The 27,722-nt window shown below is 36.9% G+C and overlaps 1 protein-coding gene across 4 annotated transcripts; it reads left to right on the top strand.

The window, feature by feature from the left end:
- On the top strand, positions 1-27,722 carry LOC109014226 (serine/threonine-protein kinase EDR1-like). Of its 4 annotated transcripts, none has more exons than XM_018996595.2 (17): positions 1-314; positions 4,059-4,455; positions 7,232-7,435; positions 8,405-8,593; positions 8,721-8,980; positions 9,097-9,216; positions 9,391-9,480; positions 10,636-10,731; positions 18,431-18,526; positions 19,269-19,380; positions 20,122-20,422; positions 25,462-25,585; positions 25,681-25,700; positions 25,864-26,023; positions 26,949-27,237; positions 27,362-27,434; positions 27,510-27,722. In XM_018996595.2, the coding sequence occupies exons 2-17, from the start codon at positions 4,207-4,209 to the stop codon at positions 27,590-27,592; spliced, it is 2,466 nt and encodes an 821-aa protein (XP_018852140.1). In that variant the 5' UTR covers positions 1-314; positions 4,059-4,206; the 3' UTR covers positions 27,593-27,722. The 4 variants fall into 4 exon arrangements, with proteins under 4 accessions (XP_018852140.1, XP_035550568.1, XP_035550567.1 ...); XM_018996596.2 differs by having other exon boundaries at positions 14-314; positions 18,440-18,526; XM_035694675.1 differs by lacking the exon at positions 10,636-10,731 and having other exon boundaries at positions 18,440-18,526.

The raw sequence follows: 27,722 nt of genomic DNA, 5'->3' as shown, positions 1-27,722 counted from the left end.
CGTGACTCACCACCCCTCTCTCTCCCTCTCCCTTTCCCTCTCTCTGTGAAAAGAAAAAGCCCATCGCTTTTCCTCAGCGATCAATTATATCAATCAAAACCCCCCGCCCCCTCAAACTCAAATCCTTCTCCCTCCTCTTTTCGTCGTTTACATCAATCTCTCTCTTTTTTTCTCTCTCTGTATTTCCATATATATATATATTGGTGTTTCTTTCTTGGAAGGTGTGGATGCGGATTTGGATGCCAAGCCTTTGATATTTGAATGCTGGTGTATGAGAAAGGAGATTTGGATTCAAATGCCCGGATCTGCTGGTGGTAAAGCTTTTCCTTCTTGTATTTATATACTCAATTTAATTCTTTCTTTTTTTATGGAATCGTCTTTTTGTAACATTTATACATTTTTCTCCAACTTTAGTTATATTCGTGAATCCTGAGTTGATTGTGATGGAGAGTGTATTTTCATGGTGAAACTATTGTGATCTTGTGGACTGGTTTCTTCAGGTGTTTGTAAAAAACTGTGTATGTTCGGAATGTGTGTGGTTTGAAGAGTCTGAGGTCAAGTATTTGTGTCATTGAATCTTTTTCGAGGGATGGGCGTTTTTCCTATATATCGAATTGATTTTTTTTTTTATCTGTTTGTTTCTTGGAATGCTTTGGTTTTTGGTTTCAATATTTATAATTGGAAATATGGGAGGGACTGAAGTTGGAAACAACACTCTTTCGTCAGATATAGTTGAACTTAAACAGTGAAGTGGTTTTTATCATCATCATCATCATTTTGAGTTGAGTGGTGGAATAGTTGTTATAAGGTTTTTAAGAATTCTTATTTGTGGATATAAGAGAATTGTTCTTGGGCAGGCAATTCTTTGTTTTCTTCCAATGATTACATAAAATAATTTGTTATTCAGTGATTATGTCCATGGAGACATTATGATTTTTGTGTGAAAATAAAAATAAATAAAATTAGAAATATAATAGCAGGGTTCAGAGGCGCCAAAAAACACCTCAATCAAAGGTTTTACTGCATAAAGCCACAAGTGGAAAATGGAACATAATAATTTCAGTCTCATATTTATTAACCCGAGGTCAAGAAGGCGTTTTTCTTGGCTGAAGGAGGACCCCACAACATTCGGATGTGCATTGGGATTGTCCATGTTGAGGCGGTCGGTGAAGATCTCCTCTACTGGCTACATGGGAAAGGGAGCACACATTGGTAGCTCTTGCCAAAAAAGGCATACAGCTTCTTGCAAAATAGTGGAATGAGTGAAACCAGGAGTTTGGGAGGGAAGAGGTGGTGTGTAACCCTAGTCGTGTGGTAATGTGGTGGGGACTCATATAGAGTATTTGTGGACAAAAAGCAATGGATTTGGCCTTCTACAACCAAGGAAAAAAAGAAAAAATATAATAAAAGAGAATAGAAAACTGAGGAGGGGAAATGGGTGATCAGGCCAAGATAAGATGGCAGTGGGCATTGTGGAGGCCATGTGCTTGTGATTTTGGCCTGTAAATTGTTGGGCTTGCTGTAGTTGGGGTGGCAGTTATCCTGGTGGGATGCATGTGGGTGGAATATGGGTGGAACTTTGTAGATTGAGCCTCTAATGACCATAGCATTAAGGAGGGAAAAACATGAAAATTGGGATAAAAATCAAGGGAAAGAAAGAGGGAGGAGAGGGGTGAAGGATAATCTGGATTAAGAGAGGGAGGTGAGTAATTTACATCATTACATTTGTATTTAGGAAATTTTGGCGTCTATGGACCATTGCTAGTATGTATGTGTGGTATGTGTGAGAAGTTTATGGTAGTTAATTGTGCATATGTAATGACTTATGCCATATCATTAGTAGTTCATTACAAATTATAATAATATAAATTGTATTTCCATTTAATTTTTTGTTTAAAAACTTTTATGGGCAATAGCATATTGTTTTGATAGGTTGTTGTAAATGATATTTTTAATCACCATATAGGATTTCCAAAATATTTGCTAAAATTACATTTATAATTAGAAGAATATATATGATATTCGTAACTATTTATTCTTCTATGATTACTCTTTCTTTGTCATTTGTAATTATGCACTTAAGTTAAAGAATAAGCATGTATTCAAATAGCTTTTCCTCCTTAATATATAAGTATACTCTGATACCCATCAGGTTGGAGCCTAGTAGTCAAAGAGTGTGCATGGGATGAGCTGTGGGTTCAGACATCCTAGGATTGATGCCATTCTAGGAGTTCTGTTGGATTACTTGATATAGTTTTGGTGGGTGGGGTCTCGTGTATCTTGAGTTTACTTCCCAAGGGTGTGTTGAAGGGTCTTGCCTCAACAAGGTTTCACGCAATAAAAAAAGTATCCTCTAACTATCTATTCTCTCTAAGATGTGATGTTTCCTGAGATATTGGATCTCAATGGAGATTTTCTATATAATTGGAATGGTGCATAGGTTTTACTTTTCACAAAAAAAAAAAAAAAAAAGAGAATAGTGTATATAGTTTTGGCCATGGACCTTAATGCCATATTCTTTCTTTATTTTGTCAATTTGTGAACCTTAATGCTTGCAAAGGTAGAACTCCGCCTACTCAAGGTAGAGTTAATTTAATTGTTTCTGCATGGAAATTGTGTCAGTAAGGTATTGACAGCATCGCTTTTATGAATTGCTTGTGATTGGGGAAGTCCGTGAAAGGCATTGTAGCATGCATTGATTTTTTTCTAGGTAAAAATAACTTTATTAATGAGAATGAAATAGACATTGCTCATACACAGAGAGTATACAAAAGAAAACACCTACTACATTCTATGAACCAGGAAAAGAAACAAGACAATCATGAGCACTAGTTCCATCAACTACAATAGCAGAAAACCAAAGCGCTAAAGTGTGCACAAAAAGCCTTTAAAGTTCCTTCAAAGTGCGCTCCCTATATTCAAAGCACCTGTCATTCCTTTCCTGCCAAATACACCGCATAAGACACAAATGAATCATTCTCCAAACTGCAGCCACCAGGGCAACCTTGAAGACCATTCCAGCATGCTAGGAGATCCACCACCCTCCCCAGCATCACCAATGCAATACTTGATCTACTGAAGATCTCATCCCAAAGCGCCCTAGCCACCTCACAATACAATAATAAATCAGTCACCATTCTTCTTACACATGTAGCACCATGCAGAATTGCAGAGTCGTCCACAGTTAGGTCCAGCCATTTCACCTCTTAAAGTCCTTGGAGTTGGTTCATAGTTCTATAATAAGTTCTCATTTTTTTTTATAAGTAATCAAGAAGTTTTATTCATAATAATAGGCAAAGCCCAAGTACACAGGAAGTATACATGAGAAATACCTATCTATAATGTACAATTGAAAGAAGAAAATCATGGACATTAAGTCCATTACAAACAATAGCCCCCACCCAAGAAAACAATGTTTTAAAGAAAAAAACTTTCAACTCCTCCATTGTTCTCTCTTGGTTTTCAAAGCTTCTATCATTTTGCTCCCGCCAAATACTCCAACACATATATATAGGGTCCATTTTCCATATTGCTGCAACTTCTGTATTTCCTCGAAGGCCTCTCCAGCATGCTAGAAAGTCCAACAATCTGCCTGGCATAACCCATGATAAACCAAGTCCTGTAAAAAAATCATTCCAAAGAGTCATAGCCACCTCGCAATGTAGAAACAAATGATCAACAGATTCGTTATCTTTCTTGCACATATAACACCAGTCTAATACCATTCGTCTCCTGAGATTATTCGTGGTGAGAATTTTGTCCAAAGCTGCTGTCCAAACAAAAAAAGCTGCTTTTGAAGGAGCTTTGGTCTGTATAATAAGTTCTCATGCATCACTTAAATGGCTGTTTCTTATTTTTTGTGACTTCTTAGTAGAGACCGGTGACTTTGTATTGATTTTGCAAACGTGTATATGGATTGTAGATATGAAATTTAGTTCTCTTGATGTATGCTTCCTGATTTTTTCAATTGTGCCTTGGACGCCTTTTTTGTGATATTTTTCTATGTTGTTTGCTCGTTCAAGATGTCAATTCTTTTTCATTTCGTCTGTGTTCTGCAGGTCATATGACCTCCAGCTTGAAAACTCAGAACAATTCTAGTGTGTAATCAAATGTTTTTTGGTCTAAGAACTTCTCTTAGATTGAAAATGTCTTTTATGGGGTAAGAAGTGGGGGCGAAATGGTTTTACATTCCAGATATTTAAAGACATGGAGGAGACAAGAGATGATGCAGGGCCAGCAGAGCAAGGGACTTCAAATGCTTCATGGTGGCCTTCAGATTTCGTGGAAAATTTTGGATCTGTTTCTTTGGGGTCTCAAGGAGAGACCTTAGGTAATAAAGAATCCCCTAGAAGTTCTGAGGAAGATCGGTTAACGCCTCAAAGAGCATCTCAAATTCTCTGGCGCACTGGAATGCTTTCTGAAAAGATTCCAAATGGCTTCTATTCTGTCATTCCGGTGAGTTTGAAGCCTAACCAAGAGGTCCATGCTTCAATTCTCCTTGCCCGCACAACTTTTTACTCATAAAAGAAAATGTTTCTCCTATATATAATCATTTTTTTTCTTGTTCTTGCTATAAACCTTAGATGCTAGAAGTTGTTCTTTCTTGCTTTTAGTTTTGCTGATTTCGGATTGTTGTGCTGCATGAAGGGGCTGTTAATATTTTGAAATTGGAGTTATTCTGGTTGCTTCATATTCGATCTTATTTTGATAATGAAAATATATTTGATTGATTTTTTTTACCTCTCATATGTGCTCTTGTTTCTTGTTTTTGTGCAAATCTACTAGAAACCCGTGCTTGAACAGGTAAATGTACTTGACATCCTATCCTTGTTGCAAATAGAGTATTTCTATGCTTATTTTTTTTAAATATAGGATGCGATGCAAAAACTGGACTAATTCAATTATTCTTGAGTCAGATTCTTTGAGTTTGCATTAGTTCCCAAGTTTAAATATACAAGTGACTGTGCAATTTCTATATTAAGTGGTAAAAATGGAGACTTTGACCTTAGTTGAGAGATGGAGAATATCCTACTTTCGCTCTAGCTTCAGTCTCTTACATGTATCTATTTCAAAGAGCATATTTTGGAAATGCATTTCTCTTTGTTGGGTTTGGGTAGATAAGGTTATGTGGGTCTTACAAATTCAACACAGGATGAGGAGTAGGAACACTGAGGTTATGGCTTGTAGGAGTTATATCATATGCTAAACTATATTTGCTTGATGTAAAACTTGTAATTAGTAAATGAGTTGCATTGCAAGCGAGTAAATTAGGGTGAGAACAGTGCTAGAAACCAGACCTACCTAAAATTTTAATCGAAAATCAATTGATATGGGTTGGTTTATGATGGTTCTATGGGTGGTAGGTGGTTTTGGATTCGAAAAACCAACCTTGTTGATTTAGGGCTTGTTTGGGGAGTGAGATGAGATTAAAATTTAGTGAATAGGAGTGAGATAATTTGTGAATAGTAGTGAGAGTTTTTGGCTAATGAGAGTATCTCAAGTACTCTCAAACACTCTCACTACTATTCTTTACTTTATTATTACTTTTCACCTATTTTTTTGATAAGTTTCATGACTTTTCACCTACCTTTACTACTATTCATGACTTTTCACCTACTTTTTACTACTATTCAATATTCTATTATTACTTTTTCATTATTTTTTCACTACTATTCACAAACATTCTCAATACTTATCAGGTATTCTCACTACCCAAACCCAGCCTGAGTTGAGTATTTTTTGGATTTTGGGAAAGGAGAGGGAAAAAGTTGAATAAAAAATATTACAAAGTTAAAATATTATTAGAATATAGTTTTATAATATTATTTTTGTTTAGGGATTTGAAAAAGTTGAATTGTTTTTTATTTTTTGTTTGAAAGTTTGGGAAAATTGTAATGATTAGTTTGAAAAAGTTGTAATGATTAGTTTTAAAATGTTTGTATTTGAATTATGTTTGGGAAGGAGATGAGATGAGATGAGATGATATGAGAATTTTGGGATGAGATCTATTTCCAAACAATTTAGTTGTCAATGTTGGCTGTTAGTGGTCCGATCATAGCTGACCACCTGAATTCGGAACTTGTTGGTTTTCAACGAGGTTTTATTGGGTAAATGGTTGTGGAGATACCACGAAGAGAGGGGAGCTTTATGGAGGGTGATCATAGAGTTAAAATATGGTGGATTGTAGGGAGGATGGTGCTCGAATTAGGTGAGCAGGTCACATGGGGTGGGGCTTTGGAAATACATAAGAAGAGGCTGGACCAATCTTCATCGATACACACGTTTTGCGGTTGGGGATGGTTCTAGAATTAAATTATGGAACGACCTATGGTGTGGAGATTGAATCCTCAAAGAAGCCTACCCAAACACTATACGACATCGCCCAAAGACAGGAGGCTTCAGTAGCGGAGCTCATGAATCTCTCTCTAGTGGCTCTCCTCAATAGAATATCACTTTTCTTAGAGCTACCCAAAAGATTGGGAAATTGATACATTTACAGATTTCTTCAATCTTGTGTATAATTGTAGAGTCATTAGAGGAACGGATAAGATTGTAGAGTCATTAGAGGAACGGATAAGATTATGTGGTCAGAGTCCAAGAAAGGGGAGTTTTACTATACAGTCGTACTATAAGACGTTGTAGACGTTGTTTTTGAGGTCGCTGTTTGAGGGTTGTCATCAAGTGGCTGTGTATCTTCATTTTCGTTTTCAGAAGTTTGTAAATTAAGATCCCTTTTCCCTTTGCGTTACTGTTTTCTCACATTCAAGTATTGTGGCTACTATTTTTGCTTTTTATTTAATTCTGTTACCCATGAAAAAAGATTTAATCATTTTATCCCTACTTAAATCATAATAACATCCTCAACATAGGGTTAGAGGACTATACTAGAGTTGATTTCTATGACTTAAACTTATCCGACTTGTTTATTCATTTTCAATGAGAGCTGACTTGTAAATCCTCACATGTATTAATTTTCTCCAGCAATAATCTGTCTTCACTTGCACAGGTGGGACTAGTGCTTGGTGAAGACCCTTTAATATAATCTTTGAACCCCACCTTTGTATGTCGACTTATGTTTTCTCAAACTTGTAATTGTGCCTATTCTGTGCATCCATTGATGTTGGCTGCTTTTCAGGAGGAGTCAGTGTTACATTTGTCCGATTTGGCTGGTTTTCCACTGAAGACTAGTCTCAAACCATGATTTAAATTTATTGTATAAAACTATGTACAGGAGAAAAGGCTGAAGGAGCTTTTTGATGCTATTCCTACTCTGGATGAGCTTCATGCTTTGGGAGGTGAGGGTTTCAAAGCTGATATCATTCTTGTAGATAGCGAGAAAGATAAAAAGCTATCTATGCTGAAGCAGCTGATTGCGGCACTGGTGAAAGGGCTGAGCTCAAATCCTCATGCAATGATAAAAAAGATTGCCGGACTGGTAAGAATCCTGTTAACACGTGCAAGTGTCAAACAATTTGTTGTTCGTGATGCTCTCAACCCTTTCTTTGCTGTGAATGTGTTCTACATACTTTGTGCTTAGTTGTTACCTTCTGTGGTTTGCCTTGGGACAAAATGTTCCTTTGATTTTAATTTGGGCTTTTTAATCCTTGAGCTTTCACTCTGATCAAATCATTCATGCCTTCAGTGTTCTGTTAGCAAACCGTTAGATACACCACAAACACTATGAATGTTTGAAATCTGTTTAATTGTTAGACACTGTTTAAAACTTAATGAAAACTAATTAAAAGATAACAAAACAAATAATTTTTTTTAAAAGATGAAATAGAAATATCGTTTTACTCAAGAAGTCACCTTACTTTTTTTCAAAGAGATAGAGGGGCAGACCCTCCCTTGCCGTAGATCCTCACATGCAAGGGGTGATGCAGGGGGTTCCCATCCACCTGCTCTTAGTGTTGCGGGTTTTTTCCATGGAGAGAGGGGCGGCCCCTCTTTGCCGCATGAATAGCAAGTGGGTGGATCCCCCTAGTTTGGTGTAGAATGGGAAGGTTGGTCAGTGGCAGGGGGATCTCCACCCCGCTTTCTTTGTATTTTTATTTGCTGATATTTGTTAATATACGTGCATCTGTTGTTCTTCATGTGTTTCCTTCAAGGTGTGGACTTGTGATGGATTTTTGCATGTTAATAAAAGTGAGATGATGAGTTAAAAGGATTTGCAGGTGTACTGATTACAAAAAAGTTCCACTTTTCATTGTTATACAATCTTGAGATTGTATAACAATTGAGCAAAGGAGTTTTGTTCCTAGCCAACATAGGGATCACCATTACGATAATTGTTTTACCTCTTTGTTTTCACAAATTGTCACTAATCCCATAGGTTTATTTGAGATAATATGGTGGAATATGTTAAATATCGTGTTTTACCAACAAAGATTATATTTCGACTCAGGTCTCTGATTTTTATAAACGGCCGAATTTGGAAAGTCCTGCGAAGTCTGCTCTAGAAGAAGTTTCCCACATGTTTGAAAATCGAGGCGTTCAGATGCTGGGTCAAATAAGGCATGGTTCATGTCGTCCTAGAGCAATCTTATTTAAAGTTCTAGCAGATACTGTAGGTCTTGAAAGTAGGCTCATGGTGGTAAGTTTTAACTTCTTTTGGTTTGATAAACTGTTCTGCCTACTTAATGTGAAAGGTATGCTTGATTGCTAATCATCATTTGTAATATCTTTAAGGTTTTGCCTGTTTTTTCCACTATAATGATCAGGGTTTGCCAAATGAAGGGGTTGTTGAGTGTGTAGACTCTTATAAGCATATGTCGGTGATTGTTATGTTGAATTCTGTGGAACTATTGGTCGATCTTATGCGGTATCCTGGCCAGCTGCTACCCCGATCAACCAAGGCACTTTTTATGACCCATATTTCAGCAGCAGGGGAGAGTGATTCAGCAGAAAATGACTCCTGTGATTCACCACTGGAACCAAATAGTCCTCTTTATGGCTTTCCAGAGAGAGTCGATCCGGATAGGTTAGCTGATGGTGTTTGATGTTTAGATATGAACCAGAATAACACCCACATGATGTTTAGTCAATGCATGCTCTCTAAAGCTAGTTAGGTCATTATTTTTGTTTCTTGTGCAACAGTGCTGAAAAAGATGACGGCCTTGTATTTCAAAGGAAATTTGAAGCATCGTCAAATGTATCTGGTCCTTCATTACGAAATGTGATGATGCGATCAGGTACATCTATTGAAAGGAAGTTGAGGTAATAGTAATTGCATAGTCCCAGCTAGGTCCATTTTGATTTCTGAATGACTTTTGCAATGAATTTTTTCCCATTTAAAATTCTGTTGTAGGTTATAATATCTGTTTGATTAAAAATCTTGAAAGTGTTTCATGAGATGTTAGCCGCTAAATCCTTTTTTGACCAATTCTACAGTTTGTCACATAGCGAACCCAACATTGCAAATACATTTTGGCGACGCAGCCGTAGAAAGGCCATTGCTGAACAGCGAACTGCTAGTTCCAGGTTTTTTTTTTTTTTTTCCTTTTTATACTCTCTCTCTATCTTGTATTGATATCTTATTTAATGATTCCCCAGCTTTATTTTGTATGCAAGATTACAATATCCTTTTTGCCTGATTGTGGAGTTTTTATTATCAAAGCTATATGAAGTTAGAGCATGGGCAGGGGATGATGAACTTTATTTGAGCTTATCTTGACGATAAGCATATCTAATTGTCTGAGTGCATTGTAAAAGTGTTTGATCTGTATGAATTTGATTAAGAGGGAACAAACTGATGTATTCCTGAGTGGTTGGGGAGATGATGGATCATCGATGCCAGTTGGAGTTGGCCTCATAAAAAATATACTTAACGGAAAAAATAAATATACAAGAATTTAGGTGGATATTAGAGTACTCCAGAAATAACTAATGTATTTGGCCCTTTGCAACCTGGACAGGTTTCCAATTACTTGACTCAATGGATGAAATAAAATAATAATTTTCTCAAATATGTTGTTTTGAAAATTGAAGTCGGAGTCTTGATTCTTATATGTGGTCAAAATTTTGGTTTAAGTTGAATTAGTTTAAATTCCAGATTCTCAGTGAGTAAATGCTCTTCATCACCTAAATTTAAAATTTCCTTTTGTTTTTCAAGGAAAAACCAAATATGGCTGGGGTATATGTTCTTGGAAGGTCAGGAGTCATATTTATTGATCCCATGAAATGTGACATGCTCACAAAGACACTTGTGGAAGTGCTCGGCCACTAGTGATTGATTGCATGCACACAAATGTAGACACACCAATATGCCTGGGGTATATATTGTTCTTGGAGGTCAAGAGTTAGCTTTATTGGTCCCTTAAATGTGATATACTCACAAAGAAACCTATGGAAGTGCTTGGGTACTAGTGGCAGTGTGTACACAAATGTAGACACACCCAAACAGCGATTCACTCTTGTGCTATTTCATTGCCCCACACGATCTGATAGTTTTTTTTTTTTTTTAATTTTTAAAAGTAAATGATTTTTTATCTACCACTTTTTATGTGAAATTTTTGTTGAGGCCATATAATGATGGTTTCAGAAAGTCCTATAATTTTTAGTTGATGTGAAATGTTACTGTTTGAAGTTTGCAATATCGAGTACTTTTTTCTTTTCTCAAATGCTTTTATTTTTCAGTCCAGAGCACCCTTCTTTCCGAGCACGTGGACGGTCAATGCTTAGTGGTGATAGAAAATCATTTAGAGATTATGTTGATGACATGGCTCCATCAAGGTTCTTACCTCTCTATGATCTCATTTTGTTATATGTTTAAGGATTATTAGTATCCTTTTGATGAATTTCTATAGTGTTGGAAGTGGTATTACCGAGAGAGACATAAGGCTAGTTTTATGTTATTTGATTAGTGGTAATGGCCTTGGTCTTGGTGTTAAGCTCCCTCCAAGTCTAAGCAAATCTTCTTGGATGCAAATGATTTCTAGGGGCCATCGAACTGGGGGAGCTTCCCTTGAATTACATAAGGTGCACTTGCGGCAAACGCCCTGCTGAGGGCCTGTAAACCCTCGGGATTACTCGCGACTTTGTTCTCGAACACCTGGTGCCAATAAAAATATAAATGTTATTTGATTGGATTGTTATTTTATGGTTGGTTTTTCCCTTGAGCTAAATATATTAAGTTTGATGGTATTCTCATAAAAGTATTTCTTGGTCGCTCAGTATGTTCTCCTCCCTTGTGGGAGTCATGGTGGGTTGGGGGGCAGGGGGCGCTGCTAATATTTATGGCCCCCCCACCAAGGAGCCAGAAGCCCTATGGAGAATTGTGATAGAAAATAAATATGGTGGTTTAGGGGAAGGTTGGTGTAATAGAGAAGTTAGAGGGGCACATGGAAGGGGGCTATGGAAGTATATTAGAAAAGGGTGGGAGGTTTTTTATCGACACACGAGATTTCAGGTGGGGTCAGGTGCCAGGATCAGATTTTGGAAGGATACATGGTGTGGTAACAGTGCCCTCAAAGAGTTGTTTCCTATTCTCTGATAGCAAGTGCCAAAGAAGCTACAGTGGCGGAGGTCATGGGAATTTCAGAAAAGGGTATCCACTGGAATATCAATTTCAACCGGGCGGCACAGGATTGGGAGATGGAGATTTTTGCAGAATTTTATAGTTATCTATACTCTTTTAGTCCTAATACCCAGCATGAGGATAGCCTCTGGTGGATTCCTGCAGGAAAAGGGGTTTTCACTGTTCGTTCCTATTATAAGGTCCTTACACAAGCGCCAGGGGCACAGTTTCCCTGGAAAAGGCTCTGGCGACACAAGGCCCCTCCAAAAGCTTCTTTCTTTGTGTGGACAGCAGCATTAGGCAAGATTCTTACTATAGATAATCTGAGAAAGAAAAGGATAATTATCGTAGACTGGTGTTGTATGTGTAAAGGAGGAGGTGAGGCGGTAAATCATTTACTCTTGCATTGTGAGGTAGCTAGGACGCTCTGGAATGAGGTATTTAAAAGGATGGATCTCGCTTGGGTTATGCCGGAATCCGTGGTGGATATATTGGCGTGTTGGACATTTATTCGAGGTGTGCATCAAATCAAAGAGATTTGGAAGATGATTCCTATTTGTATCATGTGGTGCCTATGGCAAGAGCGAAATGAGAGGACGTTTGAAGACAAGGAGAGATCGATGGAAGAACTAAAAATTTTCTTTTTTAGGACTCTGTGTACTTGGGCCATTGCTGTGGACTTTAATGGCATGGAACTTCATGATTTCCTAGTCTCTAACGTGCCTTTGTAAATAGGGCATACATTTTTGTAACTGGCAGTTGTTGCCTTTTTGTTAATAATACTTATCTTACTTATCAAAAAAAAAATATTTATGGCCCATGGCTAAATATAGTTGAAATATAGATAGTTTGAGCATAACTTCTTGGTGAATTTGAAGTGAATAATTCTTTATTTTTTGGTACATGAAGATGTGTTGACACTGGCGTCTGGACTTACATTCCAATTTGTTAGTATGGGGAGGGTTGGAGCTGAAATTTTGTCTTAGACGTATGAAATATAAAGGCTATACTTGGGGATAACTTTTCTTTCGTATCATAATCTATTGTTTGTGCAATTACATTTTGGCTGATCTTTAAATTTGAGAATGTGACTGAAAGTAGATGGGTTTACAGACAAGGTTAGATCGTGGTGGTCCCTCGTATCAACTTTCGGGTACTCCTAGTTTCATACTAGCTGGGAAACTTAAAGCCCTGAAAAATGATTTGAAAAAATGGTATATGCAAGTCTTTGGGAACATTATTCATCAGAGGAATATTCTTTTTGGCTGCATTGTTTTGATGAAAAAGAGGTCGATGGGGCCCTCTTGGTTGAAGACGAGGCAAGGAAAATTGCTGTTGAGTTGGAGCTGGAAAAAATACTCTTATGGAGGAGATTTTATGGAAACAAAAATCTCGGGCTCTCTGGTTAAAGAAAGCGGACAACTGCACTAAGTTTTTCCATAGAGTAGCTAATTCACATAGTAGAAATAATGCCATTGGAAAGGTGGGGTACTTGTGGACAGCGCTGAAATTAAGGATCACATTGTTCACTTGTATGATAAGTTTCTCATGAAGTCATACCTTTGGAGGCCTAAGGTTGATGGGTTGGTTTTTGATTCGATTGATCAGTCAAGCGCGATTTGGTTGGAGAGATCGTTTGAAGAGGATGAGGTGCTTAGCATGTTAAGGGGGATGGACAAAGATAAAACACCGGGTCCAAATGGCTTCACAATGGCTTTCTTTCAAGCTTGTTAGGATATTGTTTGGGAGGACGTCATGAAGGTTTTTCTTGAGTTTCACTTGCTAATGAAATTTGAGAAAAGCCTTAACGCTTCATTCATTGCCCTTATTTGAGAAAGGGCAAGGTTAGTGGAGCTGAAAGATTTCCGTTCTATAAGTCTGGGGTATACAAGATCATATCAAAAGTTCTAACGATTAATCGGTTGAGGGAAGTTATGGGGAAGATATTCTTGAAGTCACAAAATGCTTTTGTTAAGGGAAGACAAATCCTTGATTCGGTCCTCATTGCTAACGAATGCTTGGAAAGTAGATTTAGAGCCGGTGCCCCATGCATTCTTTGTAAACTAGATATGTAGAAGGCCTGTGATCAAGTTAATTGGGATTTTTTGGTGTACATTCTTGGTAGATATGGTTTTGGGTAGAGATGGTGTTAGTGGATGAAACACTGCATCTCAACTATCAGATTTTCGGTTCTGGTTAATGGCACCCCTGAAGGATTCTTTAATACTTCTTGGGGTTTAAGACAAGGGGACCCTTTGTCTCTTTTCCTGTTTGTTTTGGTTGGATGTTTTTTTTTTTGATAAGTAAGAAATTTCATTGATTGAACAAAATTAGGCAAAACCCATGTACACAAGAAGTATACAAAAGAGACACCTAGTTACATTCTAGAAAGCTGAAAAGATAGCAAAAACTCATGAACATTCCCTCCCTTTAAAACTATAGCAGAAAGCCATTTAACCAAAGAAAGTACAGACAAATTCCATAATTCCCTCATAGCTCTCTTCTTATTGTTGAAGCACCTCTCATTTCTTTCCATCCGTATCTACCACAATAAGCACAAAGGAGCCATCCTCCACATCGAAGCCAGTTGAGGGCTAGGATGATGCCTATTCTAGCATGCTAAGAGCTCCACCACGCTCTTGGGCATAACCCAAGTCAACCTGGCTCTACAAATATGCCATCCCGTAACTTCCTTGCTACCTCGCAATGTAGAAAAAGTTGGTCAATCGATTCACTATTGTTCTACACATATAACACCACTCCATTACGATCATCCCTCATTTCCTTAAATTGTCAGCCGTCAAAATCTTTCCTAAAGCTGCTGTCCAAGTAAAAAATGCAACTTTGGGAGGCACAGGAACTCTCCAAATACCCTTCCCTGGAACACGCAATGGGCTGATAATTTGTTAGCACCTTATAGAAAGATTTAACAAAAAATGTTTTACTCCCCGAAAGTTTCCACAGCATTCTATCGCTCCCATTACCTCCTATCCTCTTGGAATAAAGCAAGCTGAAAAAACCTCTATCTCCTCAACTTTCCAATACTGCGCATTTCTAGAAAAGATCATATTCCAATGTACTGTGCCATTGGCTCGACATAGCACATATGAGACAGCGGCCTGCTGATTTCCAGCCAATCTGAAAACACCTGGAAAAACAGAAAATGGAGCTCTCTCACCACACCATTCATCAAACCAGAACCTAATTCTTGCCTCAAAATTAATGTGTGTTGCAAACACCTTCCACCCCTTTGTAATAAATTTCTAAAGATTTACACCATAAAACCCCCTACCCTCCTTGGAACACCAACCCCCCATTCACAACCATACTTCCGACCCACAACCATTCTCCACAACGAAGTCCCTTCCAATTGGGATTTCCACAACTACTTTCCTAATTGAGCTTTATTAAAAGTGATCAAGTTACGCACCCCCAAACTTTTGAACTCCTTCGGGCTGCACACTTTTTGCCAATTAACAAGATGAAATTTATTTTCCTCACCAATGCCACCCCACAAAAAGGCTCTTAAATAATTTTTCAATCCGATTAGCCACCCCCACCAGTAAAGGGGAAATAAGGAAAGAAAGTACGTGGGGAGATTGGAAATGGTACTTTTGATGAGAGTTACTCTCCCTCCTTTTGAAAGATAGAGCCGCTTCCAGCCCGACAACCTTTTCTCTACCTTCTCCACGACTCCATCCCAAATATTTTTTGCTTTAAAAGAGGCTCCCAAAGGGAGTCCAAGGTATTTCATAGGAAGAGCAGCCACTTTGCATCCCAACAACTCGGCTAGAAGGTTGATATTTGCCAACTCCCCTACTGGGACCAATTCTGACTTGTCTAAGTTTCAAAACACAATAGAACAACCCTTAAAGCTTGAATCTGTCTGCTTTCAGCATCACAGAAAATTAGAGTATCATTCGCAAATAATAAATGAGAGATTCATAAAACCTCTATTAATGTTACCCACTGAAAAACCAGCAAGAAAACTCCCCTAACAACAACCTACATTACTACAACAAAGAAGAAAAGAGATAACAGATCCCCTTGTCTCAAACCTCTCGAACTCTTAAAAAATCTACAAGGTTGGCCACTAACTAAAACAGAAAACCGAGCGGTCGAAACACAATGTTTGATCCATCTACACCACCTATCCCCGAAGCCACATCTTCTCAACATATATTGCAAAAAATCCTAGCACACATGGTCGTAGGCCTTTTCCATATCCAAACTTGCAAAGGACTCCCAGAATGCCATCCCTCAACCAACTGTCCAAACACTCATTAGCTATTAAAACTGAATCCAAAATTTGCCTACCCCTTACAAAATCATTTTGAGATTTGGAGATAATTTTTTCCATCACATGCTCATACGATTTGCTAACACATTTGAAATGATTTTATAATTCTCGCCTACTAAACTAATAGGATGAAAATCTTTCAACTCAATGGTCCCCACCATCTTCAGGATAAGGGTAATGAAGGTACCATTAAGGGACTTTTCAAACTTGTGACAAAGATGAAACTCATGAAAAATTCGCATCATGTCATCCTTTACTATGTCCCAGCACTCTTGAAAGAAGGCTAAAGAAAATCCATCTGGGCCCAGGGCTTTATCTTTGCAAATACCACTCATCACCTGCTGCACTTTGGCTTCCTCAAATGGTCTCTCTAGCCAACTTGTTGCACTAGCATCCAGCTGATAAAAAAACGGCGCATCCAGTTTAGGACGCCATACCGCAGTCTCTTTGAGAAGATCTTCATAATAATTCACAATATGGTATTGTATAACCTCCGGTGATTGGTGCACCGTGTTACTTGATCGGATCACCTCAATCACATTGTTGCCCCTATGAGAATTTGCCATTTTGTGGAAGAACTTAGTACATTTGTTGCCCTTCTTCAACCATGTCATCATTGATTTTTGTTTCCAAGAAATTTCTTCCACCAACAAAACATTTTCTAACTCAGACACCACCTCAGTCTTTCTCAACAAGGACTCCTCGGTGTCCTCCCAACTTCTAGAGAATGCAACTCATTCCAAAGAAGAATTATTTGCTCGTCCGTGTGTTTAAAAACCTCAATGTTCCACTTCTTTAGATCCATCTTCAGGGCTTCGAGTTTACCAGCCACAATAAAACTCGGGGTATCGTGAAAGGAAGAGGAAGCCCACCAATCCCTCACCCTCTCCACAAAATCAATCGTATGTATCCACACATTCTCAAATTTGAAGTAACGCCTGCCTCCATGAATGCCCCCACAATCTAATAAGATGAGAAAATGATCAGAGTATTCCCGTGGCAATCTCTTATGGCTTAGGTTTGGATAACGTGTCTCCCAAGTAGAAACTAGAAATCTGTCCAACCTTGACCCCCCCTCTACTATTCGACCATGTGAAAACCCCCCAATCAAAGGAAGGTCAATTTTATGGGAAAATTGACCTTGTCAAATAAGTAGCCCCCTCCCTCTTGTATGGGAAACGTACAGCATTAAAGTCCCCACACACAACCCAAGGCAAGTCCCATAAATAATGCATACCCGCTAATTCCGCCCACAGAGCTTCTTTCTCGAACTACATTAGGACCATACACACCCGCAAGGCCAACCTCAACCCATCCTCAATATTCTTGAAAGACCTAGCCATTGAATAATTCTCAATACAGTCCTTTACTAACTCCACCACTCTCATATCCCACATCAACACCACTCCTGAGGCACCCAAAGAAGCTAAATAACTCCACCCCACACAAGAACATCCCCATAGGCTTAGAATAATATTTCTGTTAACATAGCACAACTTAGTCTCTTGAAGACAATCAATATCAATTTTCCAACTACAGAGGAGAGATCTAATGTGAAGTCGCTTGTTAACATCATTGATCCCCCTAACATTCCACAATAAGATTCTAGGCTTCATAAGATAAACAACTCCCCTGCCCCTTCAAGGAGGGGAGTTGCTCTGGATTCATTCGAGGAATAAGAATTTCTCGGTCAGATCCTTTTATAAGGTTATGTTGACCCATTCTTCTATTGTTTTCCCTTGGAAGAGCATTTGGCAAAGCAATGTTCCTCTCAAGATTGCTTTCTTTGGTTGGCTGGCTTCCCATGGGAAAATATTGACTATAGATAAGCTGAGAAAGTGTGGTTTTATTATAATAGATTGGTAATTTATGTTTGAAAGAAATGGAGAATCGGCGGACCACCTTCCTCTTCATTGTGATGTGGTTAAGGCTTTATGGGATGGAATTTTTACTAGGCTTGGTATTGCATGGGTAATGTCTAGGAGGGTGGTAGATTTATTGTTATGTTGGAGGGGAATTCGGGGCAATAGTCAAATCATGGCTGTTTGGAATATGGTGCCTTTATGTCTAATGTGGTGTACTTGGAATGAGAGAAATGGTCTCTGTTTTGATAATAGGGAACATTCGATGGCGCAGGGTTTAGAGATTTTTTCTTTCATACATTGTTACTTTGGGCTTTCGCTATTGTATTGAATGGGACTAGTTTTAATGGCTTTTTTGCTGTTTTCACAGCTCTTAGCTTGTAATTAGGTTTTTCTCTTGTATACTTCCTATGTACTTGGGCTTTGCCTAATTATGTGGATTAATAAATTCTTCTTACTTATAAAAAAAAGAAACATTTTGGCCGATCTCCATCTGTTATGGAACATGGCAGAATATAATGAAGTCTCAACTTCTCTTTTGCCCTGCAATTTTGTTTCTTGATAAGTTTATATCGTTAAAGCAAAATTAGAAAACCAATTGTTGTAATAATTTTCCATGTTGGATTGAGTTCTTGTTATGGTTTCCCTTCACTTTGGAACATCCTTGATTGATGATAGAACTAGTTTCTCTAACAATTGAAAAAAAACGAACATCTCTAACACTGAAGCAAATAAAATATCTTATTTTCATAGTAACTACAGGTCAGATGGCGCATCAACATCAGAAGCTCGTAGAATAAGAAGAAGAAGCATTAGCATTACTCCGGAGATTGGTGATGATATCGTAAGGTTGATGCTTGTGTCCTTATTTTTTTTTAAAAGAGTGTTTACTCTTTTTTTTTTTCTTTGGGTAAACTTAGTTTATTGACAATTTTGTTGCCCATAATTCTGCTAAACGGGCACTTCTGTATATGCCTTTGTAGTATTCCTTTTGGGTCTTTTGTATAGGCCACTAACTCTAGGTACCTTTGTGAATAAATGTTCTAATGTTTCCGATATACTATTTGAGCATTTACAGTTGTGGAAGATTTTTTTAATTTCTTCTTAATTAATATCCTTGCTGTGAACTTGATAAAGACGTTATTGAAAATTGTTTTTGTTAACTAGGGAAAAATTTGACGAAGGAAGAAAGAATGAAAAGTGACCTACAAATAGAGAAAATAGATCATCATATTACTTGCTCCTTGCAACCCCAAACATTTTTGAAAATGAGTCCAACATATATACTTTTTTTATAACAAATTTTCTTTATTGCAGGCAATGATGAGATTGTGTTGTAAGTTTTTAATAATCATCAATTTTTAAGTCTCAGTTTATCAAGTTGGGACTCGTGTGAAGTATTAAACTAAACATTAACCTGTATTGATGATGTGTCTGCCACTTCAACTGTTTGGTCCTATTTGGCTTGTAATCAATTTGTATATGAACTTTGGGGACTTCACTGCCTATGTTTTTCTATCATTTGAACTTGCCGATAATATAAATTTGTTCTTATATGGTGAAATAACATAGGATACATTGAACTCCTCAGGGCTGTACGTGCAATGAATGAAACATTGAAGCAAAATCGTCTATTGAGAGAGCAAGTTGATGAAAGGTCATTCTCCCCTTCAAATGACACAAGTTCAGATCTTCAGAAGAATGTATGTTTCTTCTTTCCTGGTAACGGAGGACCAGATTTGTACTTTGTTTTCTTCATTAGCATCATAGTCACTTCTCTTCTTATTGGAGTTATAATATTCGTATGTTTAGAATGAGATAGAAGATGTTCCATTGATTGAATATGTTTTGTCTTGGATGAGTTATATTGTTCTGTACATTTGTCATTTTTTAAACTATTTGGCAAGTTTTCTACTTTTTAATTGTCTTAGGAGATGGGCTGTGATCATTATCTTGGAGATAGATTATTTATGTTATTAAAATATGGGGCCTTTTTGTTACTTTGTTATTGTCTAGTATTGTGTTTTTCCGTCATCTTATTTTGTTTGCTTATACCAGGTGGTTTGATGCATAATGTACCTTGTTTTAATTCCACAGTACCAAAATGAGAAATAAGTATGGAAAGAAATAAATAACCCAAAAATAAAATACTGAGGGGCAAGTTAGATTATTGCTGGACATAATTGTTTAAGCACATGGGTTGTGATCATTATCTTGGATAGTCAGGTTAGTTGGGAACTTATATATTGCTAGACATGCAAATATCGGTCTATTTAGTTAGTCACTTGTGTCAAAATTGTAACTGATGAAAAAAAAAAACTTGAGCTCGATTGTAGGATTTGCAGTCAACACATGCTTTTTATGGATTTAGTATGCGTGGTTAATGTGTTTATCTCTCTCTAGCTTTCTGCATGGTTAATAATCACTCGTTTGCTCTACTCTAGGCATCCAGTTTCCATCTTGATGGTCATCACAACATATCTAGTGGAAGGTCTGCTTTATATTCTCTTCCTCGAGACCAGATAAGTTCTCAAAAGGCAATGTCATTACCCTCGTCACCAAATGAATATCGTAGACAAACTTCTGATAGAAGTGAGCCTTCTGAATATGGCCGAAAAGATGAATTAGTGTCAATGTGGAATAAGGTTCTTGAATCTCCCATGTTTCAAAATAAACCTCTATTGCCTTATGAAGAATGGAATATTGATTTCTCAGAATTGACTGTTGGAACTCGTGTCGGGATTGGTAAGCACTATTTGTTTACATTCTGTGTTACAAGTTTATGTTTTCAGTTTTTGTCCTTTGCTAGCTTATAGTTCTAGATTGATATTAATATTTGTGAACTGTGTTTTTCATAATCTTATTCTAGGGTTGCTCTTATAATTTTCTTCAGAAAAAGAAAGCCCAATGAAGAGTAAAATTATAGCACCATTGCCAAATTTGTAAATTAATAGTTTTTAACAAGGGTGAGTTTTTTGCCAAACAGACTTAGACTGAAAGCTCAATGCTTCATATTTCATGTTGGTCATAGTATTTTGCACATTATCATATTGTGGTTTAAGTTGCAGATCAGGAACTATATTTGTGGTTTGCAATTTACAATTTGAGTACGGTAAAAAAATGGTTCTTGCATTTTTCTTTCCATGGTTGAATTCAAGACTAATATAATCTTTTTTAAAAATCTTCTTAGATTTTACTTATAAAAACTTTTTTTTTTTAATCTTGTAAAAGCTAACTGTACTTTCGATGGCAGTGAGGGAGAGAGAGAGAGAGAGAGAGAGAGAGTATTGTTAGATGTTGATGGCAAAACTTGTTGGATCTAATCAAGGCGGGCCTTCAAGGTCAAGTTATTCATCAAAATGTTCACCCTTAAGTTGGTTCTCATTTCTTGGAAGAGTATTTCGAGAAATAAGGTGCCTTTGAGGGTAGCTTTTTATACTTGGATGACAGCTTTGGGAAAGAATTTAATGCTTGATACTTTTAGGAAGAAGTCTGTCGTAGTATCGAAGTGGTGTGTAAGAAGAGTGGGAAAAGCATTGATCATCTTCTGCTTCGTTGTGAGGTGACTACAGATTTATGGGCTTCGCCATTAAGTACTTTTGGGACTGTGTGGTGCATGGGTGGTGGAGTTGTCAAGTAAGTCCTTTTGGGAGTCATAATGTGGTGTAGAGGACGGTGATAAGAATTAAAAGCCTTCATATACAACTCCCTTTATGTTCGAATTGCTGCACCTTTTAGCTCCCAGTTTTCTAGCTTCTTAGATTTTATGGCTTTTTGTTCTTTTTCACAATAGCTGGGTGTAGGTTTGTGCTGCTGCTTTAAATAAGATTGCGTTACTTATGAAAAAATTAATTAATACTTTTGAATTTAGTGGTTGTTATCAAATAAAAAGTGAGGGGATGTTTGGTAATAATTCTCATCCCATCCCATCTCATCTCATCTCCTTCCCAAACATCACTCAAACACAAACACTTTCAAACTAATCATTACAACTTTTCCAAACTTTCAAACAAAAAATAATTCAACTTTTTCAAATTCCAAAATAAAAATAATATCAAAAAATTATATTCTAACAATATTTTAACTTTATAATATTTTTTATTAAACTTTTTCTCTCTCCTTTCCCAAAATCCAAAAAATACTTAACTCAAACTATCTCATTGCTATTTACAAACCATCTTACTACTATTCACAAAATTCTCATCTCATCTCATATAATTTCCCAAGCTTCTCCTTAATGTACCTTGTAAAAATTAAATTTTGAAATAGTGGAGATAATGCACAAGAATTATCATGACTTCATTCCAAGGAAATATTACTTTATTACATCAGTTTGTGGAGGATGGTCCCTTTGTGTCTGATTTATATTTTGTGGAACATAACACTGAAACATACAAAGATTGCGAGAGGATATTGTTATGTAAGAGCCATTATGTTCAATTCACTTCATATTTGGATGGCGGTGTAGCTTTGCTGCTCTAGTTTTCTACAATTCTTAGCTAGTTGAGTTTCTCCCTCTATATACTTCTTGTGTACTTTGGTTGCACCCTTTGTGATTTAAGTAAACTTGCTTACTATCAAAATAAATTAACTAATCACACTTCGTACCTAATTTTAACCAGAGATTTCGGTATATGCCATTTAAAGAATTAAAAGATAAAGAATTTTTTTGTTGAAGGAAGAGTATAAAAAAATTGTTTGTTGGTTTAAGGTTTTCAAGATTAAAAAAAAAAAAAAATGCACCCATCTTGAACCTTAAGTAGTTGTCGTGGAGGAAACAAACTAATAAAACTCATCTCCTGGGTTAGTTATATAAGAAAATATCAAGGATAAGGGTTATTTTTTAACCAGCAGATTATCATTGTATCATCCCAAATAGTGCAGTTCATTCTATTTATAGTTTTCGAGTATTTCTAGTGCCTTCTCCTCTTGCTGGTTAGGTGGATCTCTTGTATACTTGTGAACTAGTTACCATTACTTTTTTGTGGATACGGAGGGGTTGGTGTTTCTTGTGTAAGAAAAAGGGTGAATCTGTGGATCATCTAATGTTTACATTGTGAGGTGGCTAGGTTTTTGTGGGATGAGATCTTTATCAGGATTGGTGTGGCATGGGTTATGCCTGGAAGTGTAGTGGATATTTTCAAGTGTTGGACAACTCTTAGGCCTCATTTGTTTTCACAACTCTTTTCAACTCATCTCATCTAATCATTACAATTTTTCCAAATTCTTACAAAATAAAATAAACAATTTAACTTTTTCAAATCCCAAAACAAAAATAATATTAAAAAAATATATTCTAACAATATTTTATTTAACTTTTAACTTTAATCTCAACTCATCTCATCTCATCTGATCTATGAAAACAAACGAGGCCTTAGGGGTAATGTTTACATCGCCGATGTGTGGAAATTGATCCCTCACTATATTATGTGGTGTTTGTGGATGAAGAGAAATGATAGGTGCTTGGAAGACCGGGAGTGTTCCTTGGACAAGTTGAAGAGATTCTTTTGTGACACTATTTTCCTGGGCTTGGGTCATTGTTTGTAATGAGGACAGCTTTCATTTTATTTGCTTGTATCCATCACTATGCTTAGTGGTTATTAGGTGTATATTTCCTGTGTAATTGGATTATGCCTTTTCTATCAATAAAGTTATACTTTTTACTAATAAAAAAAAACTGCAACCATTTGGCCTAACTAAACTGGAACTCTTTTGCACGTACATACTCCATACTCCTTTCTTAGAAAAGGCTAGGCAGGAGGTAGACTAAACTGGATCTCTTATGCACACAATGTTCTCATGGGTCTTGTTTGGCAAAACACCTTTTTTTTTTTGGATTTTCCTGTTTTAAAGCTCTCTCTCTCTCTCTCATTTTAAGAATGCAATAAACTAGTAGCGTATCCGCGCGATGTGCAGGAAAATTGTTAATTTTTAATTCTGTTTTAGATTTTTATTGTATATGATCTGGTTGTAGAGTTGTCTAATCAGGGCCTTCTTCAATTACTAATTATAATAAAGTAAATATAGAGGAACTTATAAAAAAAAAAAAAAAACTTATAAAAAATAAAGTAAATATAGAGGAAATAAGAAGAGGTTCCTCAGACGTTTAAAATTCCAAATTGTTCAATATTTATTCACATAATCTTTCAAATTATTTTAAACCTATTTATGGTCATTTAATTCAAGAAAGGATATTGTGACTAGACAACAGGAACAAAGCTTTTGTTTTGAAAATTAAATATGCTCTAGATTGTGTTAGAACATTGTGCCTGAGAAGGCTCAGCACAAAGAACAGCTTCTTAAGAATTGAAAAGTAGAAACCCTATCAATTTGTAATATCGGCTTCTAGCCGGGATTTTTACTTGTATCGGGAAAAAAAGTTACACTGGAAATGAAACTTCACCCTATAGATACTTCTAAGAAAGCTGGCCTCAAAACAGAATAATTGGATACTTGTTGCTGACCTCAACAAGTTTGGATAAGGATTAGTTTTCTATGGAATAGTATTTTACTTTGCGGGGCATCCCATATTTTTTTATTGTAATTGATCGAAATCAGAATTGCATTTTGCATACCAGCAAGTCACACATTAAGGGCCCGTTTGGATCCTTCAAATATCTCAGTATATCTGTGAATAGTAGTGAAATAGTTTGAGTTAATATGTTTTATTAGGTTTGGGAAAGGAGAGAGAAAAAGTTGAATAAAAATATTATAAAGTTAAAAAATTGTTTGAATATAGTTTTTAATAGTACTTTAGTTTTGAAATTTGAAAAAGTAGTATTATTTTTGTGTTTTGTTTGGGAGTTTGGGAAAGTTGTAATGATTAGGTAATGATTCGATGAATACAATGGAGAACCGGTAGTAGCAAGAAGTCAAAAGTGAAGGCATACTATAAAGGCTGGCTTCACAAGGTAATGTACCTTTCCCGTGGAAGAGCATTTGGAGATCGCGCGTACCCTCCAAAGTAGCTTTCTTTGTGTGGACTGCAGCCCTGGGGAATATTTTAACCACGGACAACTTGCGGAGGAGGGGCCTCATTGTGATGGATTAGTGTTATATGTGCAGAAAAACACGGGGAATCAGTAGGCCACCTTTTATTGCATTGTGAGGTGACAAGAGAGTTGTGGGATGGGATATTTAGTAGAGTGAATGTTGCTTGGGTTATGCCGTCAAAGGTGGCTGATATGCTTGCCTGCTGGAAGGATATTCAAGGCTGTCCCCAGGTGGCCGCAGTTTGGAAGATGATACCTTTATGCATTATGTGGTGTATTTGGATGGAGAGGAACGCGAGGTGTTTTGAAGATAGAGAGAGAACAATAGCGGAGCTCCAGAATTTTTTTCTACACACTTTACTTCTATGGTTTTCAGCTATTGTCCTTAATGGAAACAATGTGCATGATTTCTTATCTTTAATGTAGTTCTTTTAGAATGTATTTAGGCATTTGCTTTTGCATACTCCTTGTGTACTTGGGCTATGCCTATCTTTCATTCATATCAATGAAACTTACTTCTTACTTATCAAAAAAAAAAAAAAAATGATTCGATGAAAAAGTTAAAGATTTGAAATTGAAAGTGTTTTGTATTTGAGTGATGTTTGAGAAGGAAATATCTGAGAATATATGAGAATACTTGAGAACAGTTATGTTGCCAAATGGACCCTAAATGTCACATATGGCAAAACATTCAAGTCTGTTTTCAAAACGTGAAACAATATTGATTTTTGCAGATGACTCCTATTTTTTGAACACCACTGAGTTGAGATTTGTTGTATTTTCCATGTATAGGTTTCTTTGGAGAAGTTTTTCGCTGCATATGGAACGGAACAGAGGTCGCAGTCAAGGTTTTTCTAGAACAAGATCTAACTGCTGAAAACATGGAAGATTTTTGCAATGAGATATCCATTCTCAGGTATCTCTTAGTTGATATGTTAAAATCAGACGTTTTGATCTCTACATCCTTCCAACTTACATGCTTGTTGTTCCTGTGCATATGTGTCTCTCCAGCCGTCTTCGACATCCTAATGGTACTACTTTTAACCTGCTATTGTTGGAAATATGCCTTTTCATCATTTGTTTTTCTATGCTAGCTGCATATATTGGTTAAAACTTTGTCTGCGCTCTATCCTGTGACTAGCAAGTGGCAAAAGTGTTATTGTATGTTAATTAATATTGATGATGGTTTTGCAGTTATTTTATTTCTTGGTGCATGCATGAGGCCTCCACGCTTGTCAATGGTTACTGAATACATGGAGATGGGATCCTTGTATTATTTGATTCAATTGAGCAGCAGTCAGCACAAGAAGCTTAGCTGGCGGAGGAGATTGAAAATGTTGCGTGATATCTGCAGGTGTACTCAGTCTACCTGTGGCTTAAAGAATTCTTTACTTGTAATTTAAAAAGTTGTGCCCTCTTGCTCGGCCATCATGCTTTTGTGCAGTATTGGTAATCCATGAAATAGATATTTTTCAAGCATGGCCCTCTAATAGAGTTTATGGGTAGAGGTGTAGAAATCTTGGATAGAAAAAACTCCATGACAGAATTTGATCGCAGTTTGTAACATAGAATAAGACTTGATGGGATGTTGCCCAAAGGATTCTAGTCTAGTGCAGCACAGGCTTCAGAAAACTGTTGTAGTCAGGATATACCAATCTATTGCAACAAATGTTTATCATGAAAAATTATAAGGTCACCCTGATTCACTGGAAAATTCTGGTTGGTCATGAAGCAAATCTATGTAATGTACATAGCTGAAATTGACAATTTTCTTATGCTGCAGATGAGTGGCCTTGTGAAGACAGGTAGGTACATAATTGGGATGTATTTTTAAGATCTTGGGGGCAGTTCTAGTGGGTGACCAACTTGGGAAGATTGTACTGTCGCATGAAATGGAATGAAGATGGTGTATTGTGAGAATTGAGTTTATTTTACTATGAAACGAGGCTTGGAGGGTCGGATATAGATTGGTGATACCACATCATTATTTTGTTCATGCATGGTCGAATGGTGTAATAGGATGGACTCCACTAGTGTATTAGCTTGAAATTAATTTGATCTTGCAATATTATATGTGAACATGGCCGAATATATAACAGATATTACAACTTGTTTCTTGCTTTGTTGTTGTTGATGTTGTTGTCATCATCATTATTATCATTATGATTATTATTCAAGTACTGCTACTAGGATCAGCATCATATTATTTCCCCTCATAAGCTGACTTTTAAAATGATGAACAATTTCATTTTGACTTGAGCTTCCTGCTATCAATGTAGGGGTTTGATGTGCATACATCGGATGAAGATTGTTCATCGTGACCTAAAAAGTGCGAACTGCCTTGTGAATAAGCATTGGACTGTCAAGATCTGTGATTTTGGGCTATCGAGGATAATGACAGAATCATCTATGAGAGACCCTGCGTCTGCAGGAACTCCAGAATGGATGGCTCCTGAACTTATAAGAAATGAACCCTTCACCGAGAAATGTGATATTTTTAGCCTGGGGGTGGTGATGTGGGAGCTTTGCACTTTAAGTAGGCCATGGGATGGGGTGCCACCAGAGAGGGTAAGGCTGGCATATTCATTGATTTATTTGTTGAATTGTCATTCATATTTTGGCTGAACCTAACCGCTAAGTGATATTTATGTATAATTATTGAAGTATGGACCTCTTTTTCTCTGCTCTTCAGGTAGTTTATGCCGTTGCTAATAAGGGTTCCCGACTGGAGATTCCCGAAGGTCCACTTGGCCAGCTAATTTCAGGTCCAGTATGACAAAAACTAAGTGAATGAAGAAGACTTCAATTTAGCTTTGCTCATGTTTTTATTTATGTTTCAGATTGTTGGGCGGAACCACATGAACGGCCAAGCTGTGAGGAAATACTTTCCCGGTTGCTCGACTGCGAGTACTCACTCTGCTGAAACAATCTGTTTTTGCTTGTGTATATAAAGGAAGACATTGTAGAGGTGTTACATTGTGTTTCCGGCTTAAGTTGTATGCATGAATAATTTTTCCTGTCACTGTGATAACATGAGATGATTTCATTTACCA

Source organism: Juglans regia, chromosome 10, assembly GCF_001411555.2.
Source record: "Juglans regia cultivar Chandler chromosome 10, Walnut 2.0, whole genome shotgun sequence".
NCBI lineage: Eukaryota > Viridiplantae > Streptophyta > Magnoliopsida > Fagales > Juglandaceae > Juglans > Juglans regia.
This window is presented reverse-complemented; position numbering and strand designations above follow the sequence as displayed.

Coding starts and splice junctions, on each gene's coding strand:
- LOC109014226 (XM_018996595.2), top strand. CDS start 4,207: ATGGAGGAGACAAGAGATGATGCAGGGCCAGCAGAGCAAGGGACTTCA. Junction 7,436..8,404: donor TAAAAAAGATTGCCGGACTG/GTAAGAATCCTG, acceptor ATTTCGACTCAG/GTCTCTGATTTTTATAAACG. Junction 9,217..9,390: donor TCTATTGAAAGGAAGTTGAG/GTAATAGTAATT, acceptor CCAATTCTACAG/TTTGTCACATAGCGAACCCA.